Source organism: Chanos chanos, chromosome 5, assembly GCF_902362185.1.
Source record: "Chanos chanos chromosome 5, fChaCha1.1, whole genome shotgun sequence".
NCBI classification, from domain to species: Eukaryota; Metazoa; Chordata; class Actinopteri; order Gonorynchiformes; family Chanidae; genus Chanos; species Chanos chanos.
Genome location: NC_044499.1, coordinates 15,970,193 through 15,989,813, shown reverse-complemented (window position 1 = coordinate 15,989,813; position 19,621 = coordinate 15,970,193). Strand labels below are relative to the sequence as shown.

At 39.5% G+C, this 19,621-nt stretch overlaps 1 protein-coding gene across 1 annotated transcript; it reads right to left on the bottom strand.

Moving 5' to 3' along the window:
- Positions 1-1,707: 1,707 nt before the first annotated feature.
- mast3a (microtubule associated serine/threonine kinase 3a) lies at positions 1,708-19,151 on the bottom strand. Its single transcript, XM_030774700.1, has 27 exons — positions 19,113-19,151; positions 16,197-16,228; positions 14,316-14,392; positions 14,078-14,150; positions 12,713-12,788; positions 10,950-11,098; positions 10,427-10,502; positions 10,067-10,276; positions 8,599-8,700; positions 8,146-8,278; positions 7,942-8,009; positions 7,692-7,777; positions 6,432-6,640; positions 6,087-6,225; positions 5,817-5,949; positions 5,547-5,712; positions 5,331-5,432; positions 5,088-5,210; positions 4,902-5,005; positions 4,540-4,709; positions 4,205-4,326; positions 3,830-4,027; positions 3,374-3,600; positions 3,139-3,261; positions 2,913-3,052; positions 2,650-2,828; positions 1,708-2,528 (listed from the first exon to the last, which is right to left on the bottom strand). The coding sequence occupies exons 1-27, from the start codon at positions 19,149-19,151 to the stop codon at positions 1,708-1,710; spliced, it is 4,077 nt and encodes a 1,358-aa protein (XP_030630560.1).
- Positions 19,152-19,621: the final 470 nt, after the last annotated feature.

Genomic DNA, 19,621 nt, shown 5'->3' with positions numbered 1-19,621 from the left:
AAATGTTATTTGTCTGAAAACAGGTTTAGTTATAACATATTTAAACCCTTGTGCACTTAAGATTGTGGGATAAAAAAGAACCCTACAATTAGTGGCTGGTAAATACTGACAAACGTTAAAAAAAGGACTTACAAAATGTAATACTGGTTTCTTTTTTTTTTTTTTTTGTATTTACACCTTACAGTTAGAATTGTCCAGCACGGTGAGTTGCAAATAACATTACGGTAAGTGCAAGACACATTATCTGGAAACGTCAAACAGCCAAACTGAGGTGCACAAACATCCTGCACAAGTACCACTGAGATTTTACTACACACAATGGATCTGGCAAAATCTATTAAAGGTAAGACCATGTCTTAGAAAAGCATTAACTTGCAATGGAACCACCTAAGTAAAAATGTTTGTTAGAATTTGGCACTTAAAAGAGTTTATCAGTTCATTTCACAAGTTTTCTAATTTACATGTTTACTCATTCATGGAAAGTTGATTAATAGATAATAGATTCCTTCTGTGCCCGCAAATGTTAGAATAACTTAATATTTGTTTATTGAGCAACTAATACATTGTTCAGTTCTGAAACATAATTCACTAGTCAATATTTGTTTGACTTCTGGCTATTATAATGCAGTATAGCCACATTATCCTGATTGCATTAAGGCTTAAAATAAATAAATCCAATTAGATTATGTCAGTTTTTCAAATTTGAGTTCTATACTATGACATAACATATGTGTACAAGTTTGTTATCAAATTACCTCCTTCGCATTCAGTTATTCCCTTCTAGAAAGACAAACAACTTAAGTAAAAGTAGGCTTATATCCAGAAGACACAATGACAGATAGAATATTTAAACTTTTGTGTGAACTCAGTCAAGCATGTAACATCACTAACTTGAATACAGTCAGATTATGGTTGCCATGCCCAACTATAGAACAACTATTCTCACCTCAGGTTGTAATCTAAAAGGATGTGTGTGTGCACATGTGTGAGAGAGAGACAAAAAGTAAGAGAGAGTGAGAGAGAGGGAGAGAGAGAGAAACACAAGTCTAACATTAATTCCCACAGAAAATTTGCATAAAAATTCTGTATGCATTAATATTACACATACTGTGGGGATGGCATAAACATACTAATGTTTCTGAAACAATCCCCTCAGGTCACAGGATTACATTTTTTTTTTGTCCAAGCAGCACCCATGAAATAACCTACATCAGACCACAAAAGTCAGAACAGGGAATTATGAGTCTAAAGTGTAAATGGTTAAAATACAGAAGATACCCACCCCAAGAACTAAAGTTATATCTACACTGGCAAACACAGAGGGAGATAATTTGTTAAGTCATATGGCACGAATAAATGTCAGCAGGACTATGGTCTTAATTGTGCAAATTCTCAAGGAGGGACCTTTAAGTATTATATGGTTTTTGTTTGCATGTTGACTACAAAAGTCGTCGCCTTAAAAAAAAAAAAAAAAAGTAATAAATAATTTGAATACAGAAGGTATCTCTTAACTTACAAAGTTCCTCATGCTATGTGAATCCAAAAGTGTACAATCTGACAAGTGAATTACTTGGTGAGTGATGCATCAATCCACAATATGACCTCCCTCTCCCAACTGCAGGCTGGTTAGGTGTATCGTCACTGAAAGCCATGAGGATGGCATTGAGACCCTGTTGACATGAGCTTTTCACAGTGTTGTCTTCCCTCCTAACTCTTGGAATTTCGCTTTACATCCTCCTGCTCTTTTAGCTCCTCAGTTTGGGGTTTTCTCTCTCTAGCTTCAGAGCTTCCACCTGACTGTGCTGTACTGATCCATGCAGCTTTGAAACGAGGTGGGGTGAATGGAACAGCTGTGGTAGGTTTGGCTTCCTTCTCATCGGAATCATCAAAGCTGACCTCCTGAACTGCCTCCTGCTTCTTGAACGAGTCACGTCGCTCTGAGAGGTGTAACTTCCTCATGACCACCACTTCGTTCGGCTTCTCAGAGGTCACATCTCGAATTCGTTGACCACTTAGATATGAACCCTGTCTAGCATGATCTCCCACACACACAAATCCTGAGGCCACATCGGAGCACAAGTCTCCCAAGCTATCAACTTCACTGTGCGGTGCTTCCATGGTATGCCTGCGTGTAGAGTAGGACTTCTTGTCCCCATGGTAAGCACCAGAAAGTTTCTCAGCAGACTGAACCCTGTTTAGGAGGGGTGAACGTGGTGGCTCTGCACTACGTGGACGCACAGTGTGTCTTGCAATGGTTGGCGGGGACAAGGTCTTGCCATGGAATGAGTGGAGGGTTTTGGGAATTCCAGATAAGGAGGAAGGAGAGCACTGTGGTGACAGAGGCTGTGCAGAAGGGTTACAGGCCAGTGGAGAAGGAGGGATGCTACTGGTCGATTTGCAGCGCCCTGCCTTACTATACCGGAGGCTAAGCTTGGACCCCAGGACATGAAGGGAACTAGGGCGGCTTTGGGGGATTGGTGAGTTTGGAGAGCTTGAGCATGGAGAGGAACTCTGAGGAGAGTTGGAATCTGAAAAAAAAAAAAAGCAAGGAAATGACACCAGTCACGAAGCCATAATAATTCTACCATGTTAGGACTTAAGTGTGCAAATCTCAAACCATTGATGGAAACTACACTTCCTGAGACTTACCCCCAGACAGGTCTGGGGCAGGACTTCTGCATGGAGTGTTGGGCCCCGGTGATAAGCTTGGTGTAGGAGAGTCAGATAAGCTGTCATTAGGTGAGTGCTGGAAACCAGAGGAGAAGCTCCGACTACTTTGAATTCCAGGGCTATGTTTGGGCAACTTCTTCAAGAGGCTGCGACGCTTGCTGGAAAAGATATACATTTTTGAAGTTACACCCTAGAGAACAGGAGTTCAAAAAAATAATAGAGGTTTAAAAAAAAAGACTGACTTGTTGTCTTGGCCATCCTTCCTTTTACTCTTTTTGCTGCGCCGTGCCATCTTCCCACGATAGCTGGTCTTTCTCGCCGGCCCAATCTTTATTGAGGTGTTCTCCAGGGCAGTTGTTTGCAATGTCACTCTGCTACCACTCTACACTCCGAGAGACAGGGAAGCTTTTAATGTTCCTTCCCTGTTATAAAACTCATTTCAATTGTTAGAATCCCTGATAATCATACCTTCAGTAGAAGCTCCACCACATCAGTGTGCACCAAGCCCTGGATTGATTCACCATTTACATGAGTGATGAGGTCACCAGCTTTGAGTCCAGCTTCATGAGCGGGGCTGCCCTCTTCCACAGACTATGAGAGAGAAAAATGATACATCAACTTAAAGACCAGTCAAAGATCACATGCGTTTGGTCTAAAAATATTATACAAGCAAAATACACAATATTGTTGCTGGATCACTCACCCAGACCACATGGTGTACAGCATACACATCAGTGTCTCCCATATACACTCGAATGGCACGCAGAGTGAAACCATACTTCCTGCCGGAGCTGTGGATCACTATGGGTGGTCGAAGGCTGCTGATGTTGAGGGAGAGGTCACGGTTGGGCGAAGAGTCACGTGATGATGGGTTGGAGGACAGAGAGTGTGAAGACATGGGACTTGTCTGGAGACCACCTGTTTTGTCATCTGAATAAGAATATAAAAGGTTTGGGTTAATGACGCAGCTCTCTGGAATAAATCTGCAAGCCATCTCTAAATAAGTTCCATTACATGATACCAGAACCTCTCACACATGTTAATTCAGCAAAACTATTCTCTCTCACACAATCTTTCTTCTTCCCCCCATCAGATTCTGTGTGATTTTGCTTGTTTGTTTTTTTTTTATCTTGTTGACATTTTAACTGTGGCAGTGTACCTGGCGTGACGATGAGAGATAGGCCAGATACTGAGGCAGATTTGGGGACCTTGCATCCGAAAGGAGGTCTTTGTTTCTCTGGGGTTTCCAGCTGCTGCCCCAGGCGACGGGGGGCCCTGTGATCTCTGCGGTTAGTGGGCCTTGTTCCAGTGGAGTTACTGCGCAGACGGATTCGCTGGAGGTTTGAGACAAGCCCCTCTGAAGACATACAAAAATAGAAGAACTTGAGCAGGGCTTACAACATGCTAGCTAACATGATCCTGTTAATGGTCATAGAAAGAGTAGGTAACATTTATGGATTTCAATCAACATGCATAAAAAACATTAAAAAGTTTTAAAATGTCCACATATATGTGCCAGTGAAACCTTTCTCACCCTCATCCTCAGGAGGGAATGTGAAGTGTGGCATGGCTTCCAGACTCTTGGTACTGTTCAGTGCTAGAGGACTAGCACATCTCTCATACTGAGAGGAACTGGATGATGCCCTGGGTCTTGGGCTGGAAAAGAGAAAGCTCAGTAAATAGATGCTTTTCCAAAATGACAGAAAAAAAAGGGGTAAAACTCCTCTAAATATTAACAAGCAGCAACACAGGACAGGGACATAAAAGTCGTGTGTGAAAAAGATGCATGCTAACAGAAGTTCAGGTTTGTGCAAAATCATGCATGCTTTATGAATCTTTCAGACAGAACAAGCTTATTCTGTTACTCACCTGCCTCTAGGAACACCCTGTTTTCTCTCACTACTTGGTCCCTGCTTATGAGCATCAGCTGGAGAAAGAATAGAGTGGGCTTCCCACTCTTTCTCTTCACTGTAGCTCCGGTCTGATGAAGACAGACTCAAGTTGGAAGGAGAGACCAGCTGTTCTGAGCTACTGTACACCTGCAGCATACCAAGTAGCAGACAAGTTACAGGTTGGAACTCAAACTGCTGAATAAAGCTGACACCACATCAAAAAAATTCAAACACAACAACAATAATAACTAAAAATAAACACAACAACTTAAGCATTTTGCTTCTGATCTCTGTGGAATTGACTTTCTGATCATAAAACACAAGGCAAACTCATTTCACCTTGCTAAAGCGGTGAGAGCAGGAAGAGAACTTGATTTCCTGGTAGGATTCATCGTCATTAGTTTCATCATCCTCCTCGGAATGATGGTATCGATCTGTGCGTGCTGAGGCAGACAAACAGGTTATATGATTATACTCACAAAAGACACAAGTTAGAGTGGGTAAAAGAAAGACGGAGCCACCTACTGTCAAAGTAACTTGTATCCTCCTCAGTTTCTAGTTGAGGAACAAACTCTGCTTTCTGACGCAACAGTCCACTCCAGTCCAGGCCAAAGAAAAAAATGTGATGTTTTACTTCAGCTGCTCCCCCTGCACGTGACACATTGATAAATTGGAAAAAAAATATTGACCAAATAACCTCTCAAGGTAAGTGAGTAATAAATTTCTTTTGTCACAGGTTAAAAAATTCCTTCAACAGCGGACACCCACCACTTCCAAGGCGTTCCAGAGGACTTTGCTTCAACAGCTTGGTTATCAGGTCCTGGGCATCAGCAGGTAGTGCATCATCTCCTTTTGGCCACTCAATATCATCTGTAACATATCCATATAATGGATGAACGAAATCAGCTGTTTAAACCCAATATCTGCAATCAGGACAGAGAAACAGCATTTTTTCTTCTCCAAGTAGCACAAAAGGGTTCTCACCACTGACCACCTGTCCAAAAAGTTCTTCTGGTGTATCACCAAAAAAAGGGACGCAGCCTACTAGAAACTCATACAGGATGACACCCATGGACCACCAGTCCACAGGTTTGCCATAGCCTTGTCTAAGAATCACCTCTGGGGCAATGTACTCTGGAGTTCCACAGACCTATCCATTGATGATAAATGGCATAAAAATACATTAATAAATAATCTCAGTCTAGAGATAACAAAAACTTCTTCTTTGGGAAGACAATCGGACGGTTGACCCACCTGTTTATCGATGAACTCTCTGGTGTCCTTCTCCATATGTCCCTCATAAAGGTTTGTGGTCATATTCATCAGACCAATCTTAGACAGTCCAAAGTCAGTCAACTTAATGTGTCCCATTGATGTGATGAGTAAACTGAGTAGAGGAAATTAAGCTGTGAAAATGAGGGAAAAACAGACAGAACAAAACAGCATCTAAAAGGTGGGAGGGATTATAACAACCCCACCAATTTGTATTGATAAACTTATTAGATCTGCTGATGAAGGACTTACTTGTCAGGCTTTAGATCTCTGTGCACTATGCCATAATTATGTAGGTATTCTAAGGCCAATACAGTCTCTGCAAAGTACATTCTGGCCATGTCCACAGGTAGAGGACCCATATTCTTCAGCAAATTAGCACAATCCCCACCTGCCAACACAATTCACAGTCAGTCTAATGGGCAGCTGAGAGCTCAAACACGCTCTTAAACAATTTAACATCTTTGAATTACCTCCAGCCACATGCAGCTTGCTTTTAGCTGGCTAAGACCCAAAAGCCTTAAATGATTCATTTAACTTTAATTTTTCATGCATTCAGATTTATTGGGCTGCAAAGTATAACGTAATTCACCTCACCTTCCACATACTCCATCACCATGCAGAGATGACGGCGTGTCTCAAAGGAGCAGAACATACTGACTACAAAGGGGTTTTCCGCAAATGTCAGGATGTCCCTCTCAACAAACACTTGCTGTATCTGATTCCTCAGGATCAAGTTCTGCCGGTTGATCTTCTTCATGGCAAACCGCTGTCTAGTCCCACGGTGACGCACTAAATACACAGCCCTGAAACACGACATGGTTCCATTTAGTCCTTCTAACTTTAGAACTCTAGAATTCTAATTTTTCTATTTCACTAGAATGGAACTAGAACTACATTCTGTAGAAAACTTGTTTAAGTTCCATAGGACTGAAGTATCCATTTCAGAACTGCTTGTCACAGATGAATGTATGTGTAAACAGATGACTGTAACACAATGCATATGACATAGGACAGATGGATCAATGATGCATTATGTGTACTTCTAAACTGATCTGCAGATTGCCATCTTTATTCATGTATTACCTTTATTTTTAATAAAGTTAATTAGTTTTGAATATATTCTCTTCAAAATGGCCTGAGAAGCAGGCTTGACAGGACATCTTGTGCCAGCATTAAAGACGACAGCGTGTAGACATAGACAAAAACACCACACCACACCACACTAACGACAATTGAGCAAATACAAATGGAAAAAAGTTATTTCCACATGCAGTTATAGAAATGGATTAAAAATAGGGCTCGACTGCTGTCAAGTCTGTGAATGTAAAGAAATGTTTTATGTATAAGTTAATTCCATGTAAGATTCCAGTCTAAGGGAATTACAGATTTAAAGGTTTTGAAGGCTAAGGGAGGCCTTTGTTCTTGAGTAGAAGGCACAAGATATGAATACTAAAATTGAGGAAGTCACTGAGCCAAATGTCTAGACATTTACAATGAGGAAAGTATTCCATCAGCGGGTGATGTGTTGTGGTAAGAGGAAAAAATAGGGCTAGAGGGAACATGTTTTTATGGTGAAGCAGTATGGTTCAGTAAGGCTGTGAAAAACCTGGCAAACAAGGCTTTTCAGATAGAACTGACGGGTAAATGAGGTATGCATTCAGCTAAGCATACAATCATCATTTAGGGTTCTCACGGTGAGAGGATTAATAGAGACTGGGTGATAGTCGTAGAGATATGACATATGCTGCTTTCACGTACGATAAACCTCATTTTTCAGGACTATTGCATATGTATCTGAGCTTCTTGTTTTCATCTTGTGCAGTGGGACTTTAGTGAATATACACATATACTCACCCATAAGCCCCATTGCTGATGAGCTTAATGGTCTCAAAATCTCTCTCAAGTGGTTTTCTTCGAGATGGTGTACAACCAGGACGATTCTGTAACATAACATGGAAAAAACAGAACTTATACACAAAGCAGATGCACAGTCCATCTTATATTCAGGAGATAGTTCTTTTAGCTACAAACAAAATAAGCCCTACTCTAACCCTCTGGGAGTGAATTCTACATGGATTTCATGACAATGCCGTCGTTCACTCACCTCCACCATGTCGTCAGACTCTCCAGCTGCAGAGTTCCCTGCATTGTTTTCTTCAAGTTGGACCATGTCTGCAAGAGTAGCAAGGGATCAGCCAAACCTAGAGCAACATTAGCTTAAACGCATTTACAATGTGTCTCATAGACAATAATGACAGGATGAATAGTAACAGTAGACAATAAGAAGATCATTAGAGGCTGGTCATACTCTCCAAGGGGTCTCGTGTGAGCCCCAGCTGGCTGATAATATATCGCGGGATGTCTGTCTTTATTCCCTGTCCCACTTTAGCCTGACCCTCTGCAGCCTCCAGCCGATGATAAAACTCCTCTGGATCAAACTCCTGTCAGAGCAAAACAGCGCAAAACAATCTGTAAAGGCACTTAAAAATCAGAACAGCAACTTCAAATGTCTTCAGATCTCAAATTATGCCTGGGAGCGATAGACACATTGTTAAAATACCACCAAAAATATTCTCATTCCTTTCTGACATGTAGTTAACCACTTAATTGGCAGTATGCCTTCAAATTCTGCATCCTTTATTAAAAAATGTTTCATTCTTTGAAAAGGTCACAGTTGAATCGTTTACAAATGCAGTGGAACATCTGAAAAACATAATTTTGTGATTTTAATTGTGTGTTTTTATCAATGATAAGACCTTACCAGACACTCCAGTAATCTTGCTGGTCTGGATATAATTATGAGGATTTTCCTGACAAGTTTGGCAATGACTGTCACCTCTTCACTTTCTGAACGCTCATATGCCTAGTAGGAAAAATCAAAATCTACTTGTCAACATAATCAAAACCATCTGACAACATCCTCAAAACTCAATCCATACTATTTTCAAGCATTTAATTGTTACTGAACGTTCACCTTAAATCATAAAAGCTTCTTTCATTCAGTGACCACTCTTTAGACCAATTAAAGAAAAAAAAAAGAAGACTTAACCCTGGTAAAAATGTGGTTTTAGCTAAGAAATCGCTGTGAGTTATTCTTAAAAAGTTTTTAACATATTAAAACCTGTTTTAAAGTAGGTCAGTTTCATGTACAATATTACAGTTGATGTCTGTTGCATCATGCACAGTTTCAACATTCCTTGTTAACACATATTTCACAAGCCACTTTCCCCTTCATTTGCTCTTCATTAGCTATTGCAGAGACATGAAGCAAAAGATCCTGAGGGAGAGGACACAGTCTTGCACTTGCCCTAATTAACCAACATTTTCTTACAACTTACTCAAGACTATTCATTGAAACACAATACTGCACAGACTAACTGGAAGCTCATCTGCTTTCGGGCTTCTGTTTAGCCCTTATGCATCAACCATTTGGTATGAGGAAGAGAGGTTGGGAATTTTCAGCAACCAGGAAAAGGAAATTTTACAGTTTTTACCGTAAAAAAACCCCCCCTAAAATATATTAGCGATTTAACAATGTTAAATTAACCTATCTAAGATGTATTAGGGAAAATGAATGACAACTCTTAAATCTTACAGGATACAAATAGCAAATTTTATTCCATGCATGGGAAAAACATCTGAATCAGTCACTTATCTTTAGGTCTTATGTTTCACATCATGAGGCTCTTATTCAGTAAATACTAATAATAATGCCCTACTGAGAAGCCTGCTTGTGATTTTACAGTGGTGACGAGGAGAATAGTTGGCAGCACTTGGTTTCAGGGCTTGAGCCATAGTACTGGATGTACAGAATATTTATGCGATCTAGCAGTCTAGGATGGTTCTCACTGTGGGACAAACATCATGTGAAATTTTTCATCTTAGAGAACTCACGCATCACTAATTACCTAAACTGCTAAATTTAAAAGATAATTTCTACCTGATATATGACAGTGTAATGGATATTTTTGTAGGTATCAGAACATTTCAACTGGAAAAGACATCACACATGCCAAACCGCAAGCCCTACCAAATGAAGGGATTTTCCCCTTACAAATGACGACATATTCGATAAATCAGACAACATAGTGTTGAGTCAGTGGTGCAGTGTGTTACTATGGAATGTACAAATAATGGCAAAATTGAGTTAAATATCAGCCATTTTAACAGAAGGCTTTCTTTTTATATGTTCTGCCAAACCTTAATCTGGGAGTTTTTTTATTACCCACCTCATGCAACAGTTTCTCTAGCTTTTCCTGTAGCTCAATGAAATAGCGAGATGTGATCAAGCCTTTCTTGGATTTTTCCAGGCAGTCTCTGGCCAGCTCGACCAGCTGGTGCTGAATGAAGCCCAGCACTCCATCAGCCAGTGGCAGGGCACTGTCTGGGGAGTAGTCTGCAATGACCGCCAACAAGCGGCCCTCCATCTGAGCTGTGGCCTACATCAAGAAAAAGACGGTCATGACATCCAAACCTACTCTGGCCCATAAACTATTCCCCAAGGACCAAGTTATTTCTGAGCTCCTTTTGCATCTTGTTCTATTCCAGTCTATAAAAGTATTTTGTTTAAAATGCCCGAGTGGACCTACCTTTGGAAATCGCTCTTTGTAAACATGGTTCATCATAACTATCTCATTATCAAATGAACCACAGGTTCGTCCAGGGCTAAAGAAAAAAAGACAAAAACAAATATTTTAGTCCCACATTTCAATATACATTTGAAAGTGAGCTGCTTTAATCTTTAATTGTATGCATGCTTTAATTGCCTGAGTAGTCCCACTGGTTTTGACACTAGGTTGCTAAAACAAAGTCAGTTTTGATTTCTGACAAGAACTGAAAGAACAGTATTATGTTTAAACTGACACACCTCTTGCCACTTGTCATTGTTTGAACTAACCCAACCCTACTTTATACTGGTTTCTTTCTTTCATCTCAAGGTGCATATCATTGCCAGGAGAACGCATGAATCTGCAGTTGAATGCCTCAGCTTTGTTCTTACTCAAAACAATCACTTAAGGACACCCTATCTGCCTGTAATGGTTATGCAGAAAACACTGAAAAGAAGACAGAAGTCTTAAAAGCAGAATGATTAGATTAGAATTGGTAGTCTACCTGAGACTGCGAGACCTGGGGCGAATAGGAGAAGGCTCCTCATCTGTCACACTCTCACTACTCCTGAAATGCTTGAAGAGGAAATGGAGCTCATCTTGAGTGGGATGAGACGGCAGCTGGTGCAAAAGCTCTTGTGAGGAGGAGGAAGACTACGAAAGGACACGAGACATAATCAGCATTAGGTCAAATCTCAATGAGCACAGCTCTCAAGTGACCGTATCTGAACTCCACCTTTGTCTCATAACGCTGTCATATTTTATTCAAATGTCAAATATCATTTGAATGTATTTTCCAAAATGACATTCACAGATAAAAACGGAGATATCTCAGATATGGCTCAGTAAACAAAAATATCAAAAGAATTTACCAAATGAGTTTTTGTTTTCAGGGACATTTATGAAGGAGAAAGACCTTTCATGACAGCAGCATTTTGAAAGCAGAGGGACATGTTGATTCAAACTTTTTTTTGCTTTGTTTTGGGGGTTTTTCTTATCATACAATAACAGCTATGTTTCTGTCATATCTTCAAGAGCATGTTCTGTGATGGGTTACTATGTCAGTATCATTCAAATTTATTGAACCCCTTTTGTTAACTAGTCCACATGACTATTTATTTCTGATTGTGACCATCAAATAGGACTTTTTTGTCAAAGTAACAGTCTAATATTTTAATGATTTATAGTAACTACTGTGACCGTGCCAACATATTTTGATGCTTTGGCCAGTGTTAATCTACTGTCTACAATGCCTCATCAAGCCCTATGAATTATCACAAGGCTTCCACATTCTAAAAGAGTACTTCTGCCTCAATCGAAGTCTTGTACGAAACGTTCATCCGCTCATTTGTCAATATCTTAAATGCAGTAGTATCTTTGTGCATCTCGTGAGAGAGAGGGCTTATTTAGCATCAGAAATGGATTTTTCTAATAGAGCCTGTAGCACTACAATTACGTTTTTAACCAAATGTCTGACGCATAGTCTGCTATGTCAGGTCAAAGCTATGCCTAAAGCTCAGATTCCTCTTAAGCAGAATGTGAAGATGCGCACATGACAGGAATACTGCTGGAAGGAGGAAAACAGAGAAGCTTCCATGCTTCCCCCTCCATAAAGTCCTCACTAACACCAGCTCAATGGGACATTGTCAACAGGCGCTGACCTCATTGCATGCCCAATGCATTATGGTATTAAATTGCAGAACAGAGAGAATGGGCTGATTTGTCTGTCAATTCCCAACAACATTTCAACAAGTTATACCATATTCACAGTTGCTATTTGTACGTTTAAACTCTAAATACAACATGAAAAGAACTGTGTTTTCCTTGATGCCAACGATTCCTAGAATTTTTTTAACACTACGTGATAATTTCCCCATGAAATATGGTAGATCACAACGATATGCATTAAGTCATATCTTAAATTTGAAATACAGAAATCATGCTTCTTTTCCTCATTGCTTACATAAACACATGATGATTCACGCAGTGTTTCTTTAATTCATTTCTATTTCTGGGGCTTTTTTTCTAAAATTTATGACTTAGTTATGATTCTTCACGCAGCTTTTGACACAGGTCACTTGAGGAGCCAAACGAGATGATTTATGGATGAGATGTTTGCAGTATGATGCACTTGAATACTTCAGGATTAGAATTTTGTTCTATTCCTTTATAAACTTTTAAAAAGGTTGTAAGCTTCTGAGGAGCACATCCTTGTAAAAAGCATGACAAGTCATGACTGCCTCTGTTTTGCTGAAGGTGGAGACTCACTGAGACTGCTGAGCTGGGAGGATTAGTCCCATAGCCAGAGGACAGAGAGGCCAAAGACCACCTTCTTGCATCCGCTCTGAAAGAGTGTTAAGAAAGACAGGTGTAAGCCCCCCCCCAAAAAAAAACAGCGTACTGAGATCTACTAAAATAAGGCATTAAAGTATTTGACCTCTTCAACATGAACAATAATTTAAATTGATGTCCAGTCAGTTTGAACATGACTTTAGTTTGACCATGTTAACATGTCCAGAGTATTCTGTTAATGTTGCTTATTATTTTTGTGCTGCACTGTTTACGCATACAAGAAAATGCATGCAAACAACACGGGTATTCCAGCTGTTTTCATAATCAGAATATTCTGAAGGAGTCCTAAGGATGTGCTTGACTTTGCAAAACAGAGCTTGGGAAACATTCTGAAAGCAGTGCATACATGATGTTTAATGGCAGAAAAATTCCACGTCTTAATTTGGTCTCTCATAAACAGAACATTCCTCTTCCTTGGGTTGTGGATACTGGAACGAGGTGTTTAATTCGAGCCAGGCCATATTCAACTGCTTGAATATCAACCGGCATGTAAACATGGCCACTGGGATCAGAATTCTATTCTTGTCATAGCATTCATCATAGTAGTGTAATCTCTTTCCCGAATATTCTTACCAAAAGCAAACTGCCGATATCAGTGAAAATATACAAAATCCAGTCATGTCTATTATATAATTGCAAATGACTTGTTTTATGCGACAGATGACATGACAGATTTACAGTCAATGGTGTTCAATTGACAGAAATAAGCAAAACATGAACAACTTCATCAGTCTCTTCACTGTCTACAGCTACCACAGAAATAGGAATCTCTTCTGTATACACCCCATAATGCTCGCTGATTTGAATTGAGTTTCATGTTCCCTGTCTGCCAATGACCTCCAAATGCATACGTTCTTAGTTTACTTATAAAATTAACGAGCATAGCCCCAGACCGTGCTGAGCTGAATGGCGATGTTCTTTTTGTTCAGTGGGTTTAAGTAGGAGATGTAAGATCTGATGAGAGAGGATAAGGTCTAATCACATCATCATAGCAGCCTAAAGTAATGAAACTGCACACTCATGAGCTCAGAACTGCTCTGACAAATGCCAAAGCTCAAATGCTCAAAAGAACCTTAGGGCAAGTTTCAGTGTAAGCTTTAATTGTATAGCTACCATGGGAAACTTCCAATACATTGTTGCCTTTATGGTAAGGTCAATGGAGCTATTTGGATCCATTTGAAATATAAGTAAAATGCACATACAGTATTGCAGCACATGTGAAATACACAATTTCTGTATTACACAGTAAAATTCATTAAGAAAAACCTTCTCAGGTCTTACCTTCTTACAAAGGGGAAGTTTACAGAGGAACTTGTGGAGACATTTCTCGGGCTGTCTGAGGGACTACTGCCTGCTGAGAGAGACGGAAAATAAGGCTTATCCTCTTTCACTGCTAGAATAATTTCAGGTTTGTTAACTGAGTAAATGGCATAAAGAATCCACCTCTGTTACAAAACAAAACAGAATGCCAGCTAAAATCTGTCACATTACAAGGAAAGTAAAACAAATTTTGCCTTACCTGTGGTAAAAGAAAGAGGGGAGAGAGGCCGTGATAAAGTTGGAGAAGGAGCAAGACTCTTCCTCTTGTTTCGGCTGCTGTACAAATCATAAAAAACATAATCAAAGTAGGCCTAGAATTCATCATTTATGTCTCTCAAAGAATGCTGAATTATTTCGACTCCTGACATTTCATTGGATGAATGGGGTACAGGGATGCACCTAAAACAGTCTGACTACTGAATAAGCATCACACAAGTTCCAAAGCTGTTTCTGACATGCAGCAACTGAAACAAGCTAATCTGATCAGATATTTTGAAGTTGGCGATGAGACAATTAACGACAATACAACTAGATCAAATCAAAAGTACTCATCTGGCAGTATAAAAATCAGAAAACTCCGAAAGTACCAAGAAGAACAACTTTTCAAGATGGTCTGTGTGAAAATATTTGACCATTGTGCTATTGTATTGAAGTTACATCAGAGAACAATCCGCAGCACCGTCGTATAATTACCATACAATCTGGGTTGTAAACAGGAAACTAATTATACTTAGAATGTTTCCAAAACACACAAGCTTCAAATGACTTAGACACACGTCAACGACTCATAGAATGTTCAAATGTTAAACAATAAACCACTGACAACTCGGACCGCCGTTGGCTGCGGACAATGAGTAATAGCTCGCAGCTCTAGCCACGTTTACTTACGGAAACAAGAGCAGGGCGGATGAAAAAGGCTCACAGCCTACATAGCAAGACTAAAACGTTAACAAGTTATTTGGAAAATTACGAAAATCGTTGTTTGAGTTTACATCGCATACATTATTAGACTATATATAATTCAGTGTTCCTAATGCAACTGTGGGGTGCCCTAATTTGTTGGACAAGAAGGACACCAGATTTAGCCTAAACTTAGATGTAGCCTCTTGCCCAAGAAATCGAAGAACCGATTTTTCAAACTGGCACAATTAACTTTAGAGCTTAAATAAAATAATCAACAAAGTAAGATTACCATTTTGGTCGTTTCAGCAAACCCCCCGAAACAAACTGATTTTTATAACTTGGCAACACAGTCCAGTAATTCCGGTCAGACATAATGTCGATGTAGTTGAGCACGATGAGAGAACACAATCGTTTATGTCAACAGCTGTACTCCTCATCAAAAATGAGAGCCGTAAAAGCGGGAAAGAACGGTGACATAAAGTTGGAGTTCTAAACAAACTCCATTTCTGGACGAACACCATTCCAACAGAGACGAATAACCAGACATGAGCCTCGCTACAGCAAGTAACACTGATGCCATCATCGCGTTTTTTTAACTAATGACACATTGCTAAGATTTGGAAAATGCCATTGGTTTAAATGAAGCATGCGCTGAGACGTATCCGGATAAACTGGTGATGCTCATGCGTTTCAAAAAGTGTTAGGATTGTAACCACGGAAGGTCGAAGAGAAAGAAAGAGAGGAAAATGCTGATGGAGGGGAGGAAGTTGTCATTGAGGGATGTGACTGCCGCTTATGAAAGAGGGTCATCGAGAGGTTTGGGTTGAAGACGTCACCCCCCTAATGCCACTCAAAAGTTGGACCACGCCTCCAATGCCCAAGGACGTTCCGTACCAACTTGTATGAGTGCTGTAGCCATATGTTACAATACAATAACGAGCATTTATTAATTTTCGGAACACTTATTCATTAATGTACGAGCAGCACAAGTTTAGACTGTATCGTGAAGCAGGACGAATGAAAGGTTCAATGCTTCAAACCCTCCCAAGAGTTTGAGGGGGGAAAAAAGCTATTTAGAAGACAAGATTGATTGCTATTCTGTGTGTTCTGATGAGAGTCCGTTTAATAGACGAATGAATAAGTAAGGTACTTTGACACTGTTTTCTTAAGTACTTACATATTTCCTCTTCGTGGAAGACTTAACTCCTTCTGAAAAATGAGCATACCAGTTTTTGTAAATCACATTTACAGGACATAAACAACACAAATGATGAGATTCAGAAAATGTATGATTCACTGTAAAACAACAACCATATCACTAGATATTTAACCGATCAGTTCAGTCCATGATAGTTATAAAAATGATCTGAAACTAATATTCAGACTGAAAATGTAAATAAGCAAACAAACAAATTCATTCATTCATTAATAAGAAATTAAACCTTGCATTTGAGATTGCATTGTCCAGAACAAGATGGCTGCATATGATTTGCATTAATGTTCATGGAAAAGCATACACATTTATAAATATATAAATATGTGGAACACAATCTAACTGCAACCAGTTTCATGTTAAATCCCTTGGACATAATTTGCAGAGAAATGCTACTAACACACCCTATTGAAAAGGTAAGAGGTAATATCATAATGATCACCCTGCATTCCAAAGTTTCAGAAAGGTGCAATTTTCACAACAGGAGAAAGAATATTTCATCAGGAATTTGAAGAATATGCAAAAATATAGAGTGTCAGTCCATGAGCCTTTCTTTGCTTTTTCTCCAGCAGCCACCTCTCACACTCTAAAAGGATCTTAAGGAAGCTTCAAAGTTAGTTTTAAAGCAAGTGTCTTGCATCAATAAGAGTGATTCTGCCAATGTAAAAATCAAGTTAGAATTATAGAGGCCCCTTTTCACTTTAGTGTTTTCCACTTTTCAAGACAGTTATCAGTTTGAAAAACAAACAAATGAAACTGTCTGTGAGAGTCGCACAGCAGTGACTGGAAATTCTCATCATCTCACTCATTTTCAAAGTCTCTTATCCTAATTAGGCTCAGGGTACTGAAGCCCATACTAGTGCTCACTGGGCAAGATGTCTTTGTAAACATGCAAACAAAGAGGACCCTGGCCTGGCTAGGAATCGAACCCAGGACCCTCTTGCTGTGAGGCAACAGTGCTACCCACTGCACCACCCCTTGGTTGAAAATTCACTTAGGGGTAGTAGGACACAGGTATTGTGGCCCAACAACATACAAAGGTTTGTACAAAATACTTCCTGTGCAAGTATCACAGTTATGTTTTCTTTTGGACCAGGGTCAGAATTCCTGAGGCTTTACTTAACCACAATTGCTGTTATCATCTTTCTCTTGGTTGTGGACCTGCCCACAGATAAAGAAAATCATTCACCCAAATCACAGCAAACGTCAGAGGATGGACAGAAACACTGAGATTTGCTGAATTTCCCTATGTGTCATTCCCTTCTACACATAGATATTGCTCAATCACCAGTCCTTGATTCATAGTGTACTTACACATACACATAGTATAACAAGTCTTATCGCACAAAATTTGAGTATGGAAGCTTCAAATATATGCTGAAATCAGTTAAGCTTTGATGTTGGTTAACTCAACTCAAGTTTGACAGTAAATTAAATGGAGTGCAGCTGTATCACTAGATGGGAGCAGTCTCCTCTACACTGATTATCTAAATATATCTTATCATGTTGATCCAGTGGACATCAGTGTCAGTACATCCTGGCACTAAATATACCCCACATAGGACAGGGAACTAATTTCTAGTGCCATTGGTTTGGCTCCTAGACACAGGTATACTAGTATAATCCTATTCTATCCATCCCACAGTTCTTTTGTGGTCCTGTGCTTTTGTTGGTACCAGTTGCGGTTTAGTTTGTGATATTTTCCCAAAACACAAGTTAGACCTGTCACACATGGTAGTGTGAATACTTTCATTTGCTTAAACAATTATGTTATGGAATCCTCCAAAGGCAATTTAAACTAACAAGAGGGTATCTGCAAGAGTTTGTGTCAGAATGAATTGTGACATTTCAATCCAGCTGTCTTCTGTAAATTCTTTTTAAATATAATCTCTAAAAAGGACTGTGGACGTCAACAGCAGCAAATAATCCAGAAGACAGGACATAGTTTGAAGGTGTAGGCAGCACTGTTGCTTCGCACAAATACTGGACATATTAGTGATTAACAACATATACGAACAACATATATTTGTCACGACCCTTTACTCAGTAACTAGGTTTGTTTGTTTATTTCTTTGTCTATTGGCTAAAGAATGGGAAACACTGACATACTTAGTATGATAAGAAACAGTTCAGTTTCCATAGTAATCTAGACCAACTCTGAACGTGCACTGTTAGTCTCACATCATAAAAAGGCGAGGAAAACAAAATATGGATCGCCTCATCGTCTGCAGAACCAGCCGGCACAAATACAAGAATCACCATGGCAACTCTGGAGGAAAAAATCTGCATGCACTATACTCTTGCGAGTGCAAACCGATGCATAAGCAGTGACCTTGCTATTTACCTTATTAATGTGCATTTACTACATTCTATCGTGTTTTGCAGACGCCGTAATTTAACGCATATGATTTCTTAATTAAATCAGCACAAGGGAGCGCAGAGGAGGAAAGAAGAACGACATATACACACGCCATACACGCGCACACACTTGCTCTGCTTTGAATAACCGCCCATCGTTCTGTATCAGTTTACTGTGGAAAGATATAACCAAAGCGGAGGTTAACTACGCGTATTTATTGGCCATTCAGTGACATCCGCCACTTCTTGTCGTAAATATTAATGAAGGTAGCTGCTGAGGAGCCGGAATCGTTGATTTATTTCGTCGTAATGCACTAGTAATTTTTTTTCTGATTTTTTACAACTACTGTCTTGATGCAACAATGACTCAGTGCTGCTGTACATGAACACTAGTTTACAGATAGACAATTTAGTTTTGACTAAATAAAACATACAATGACGTTTCTGACACAGTAAGTAACTAAATCTAAACGCTGTTTTGATATGACAGAATAATCGTATAGGCTATATCAAGTTTCTTACCTGTAGTCCACGACGCCTCAATATGTTCGGCTCATCCATTCTGTTATCTCAGTCTGTTCTTAATTCAGTCCATTTGATAATCGCATATCATTGCGTTTTGAATCGTGTTAGATTTCTGCCCTGGTTTCTATCACAACGGTCTCGTTCTCGGCATATGAAAGGCGTCTTGAGTCACCTGACCTGATTTTTTTCCGTGCATTACAGCCAATCGTAAAATAGTGGATAATTTGTCCAGTAGCCCACTGATGTACCGCGAAATACCTTTCATTGAAATGGTTTCACAGTTCATTTTGATAACACATTGATGCAGGACATTTTCCACGAATTCCACAATTACAACTGAATATAACTAATGTTTTCCAACTGAAATACAGCAAGCTGTCTCCTTAGGACCTTTGTATTTCCACTGATTAGCCTGACAGACACCCGCTATTTTGTTATATGGTAGAGAAACAACTGTTTTCGATAAAACAAGAAGGGCATGATTTACGTGAGTGAAGGATGTCGGA

Coding starts and splice junctions, on each gene's coding strand:
- mast3a (XM_030774700.1), bottom strand. CDS start 19,151: ATGGATGAGCCGAACATATTGAGGCGTCGTGGACTACAG. Junction 14,393..16,196: donor CTTCCACGAAGAGGAAATAT/GTAAGTACTTAA, acceptor TGATTTGTACAG/CAGCCGAAACAAGAGGAAGA. Junction 6,226..6,431: donor GGTGATGGAGTATGTGGAAG/GTGAGGTGAATT, acceptor TTGTGTTGGCAG/GTGGGGATTGTGCTAATTTG.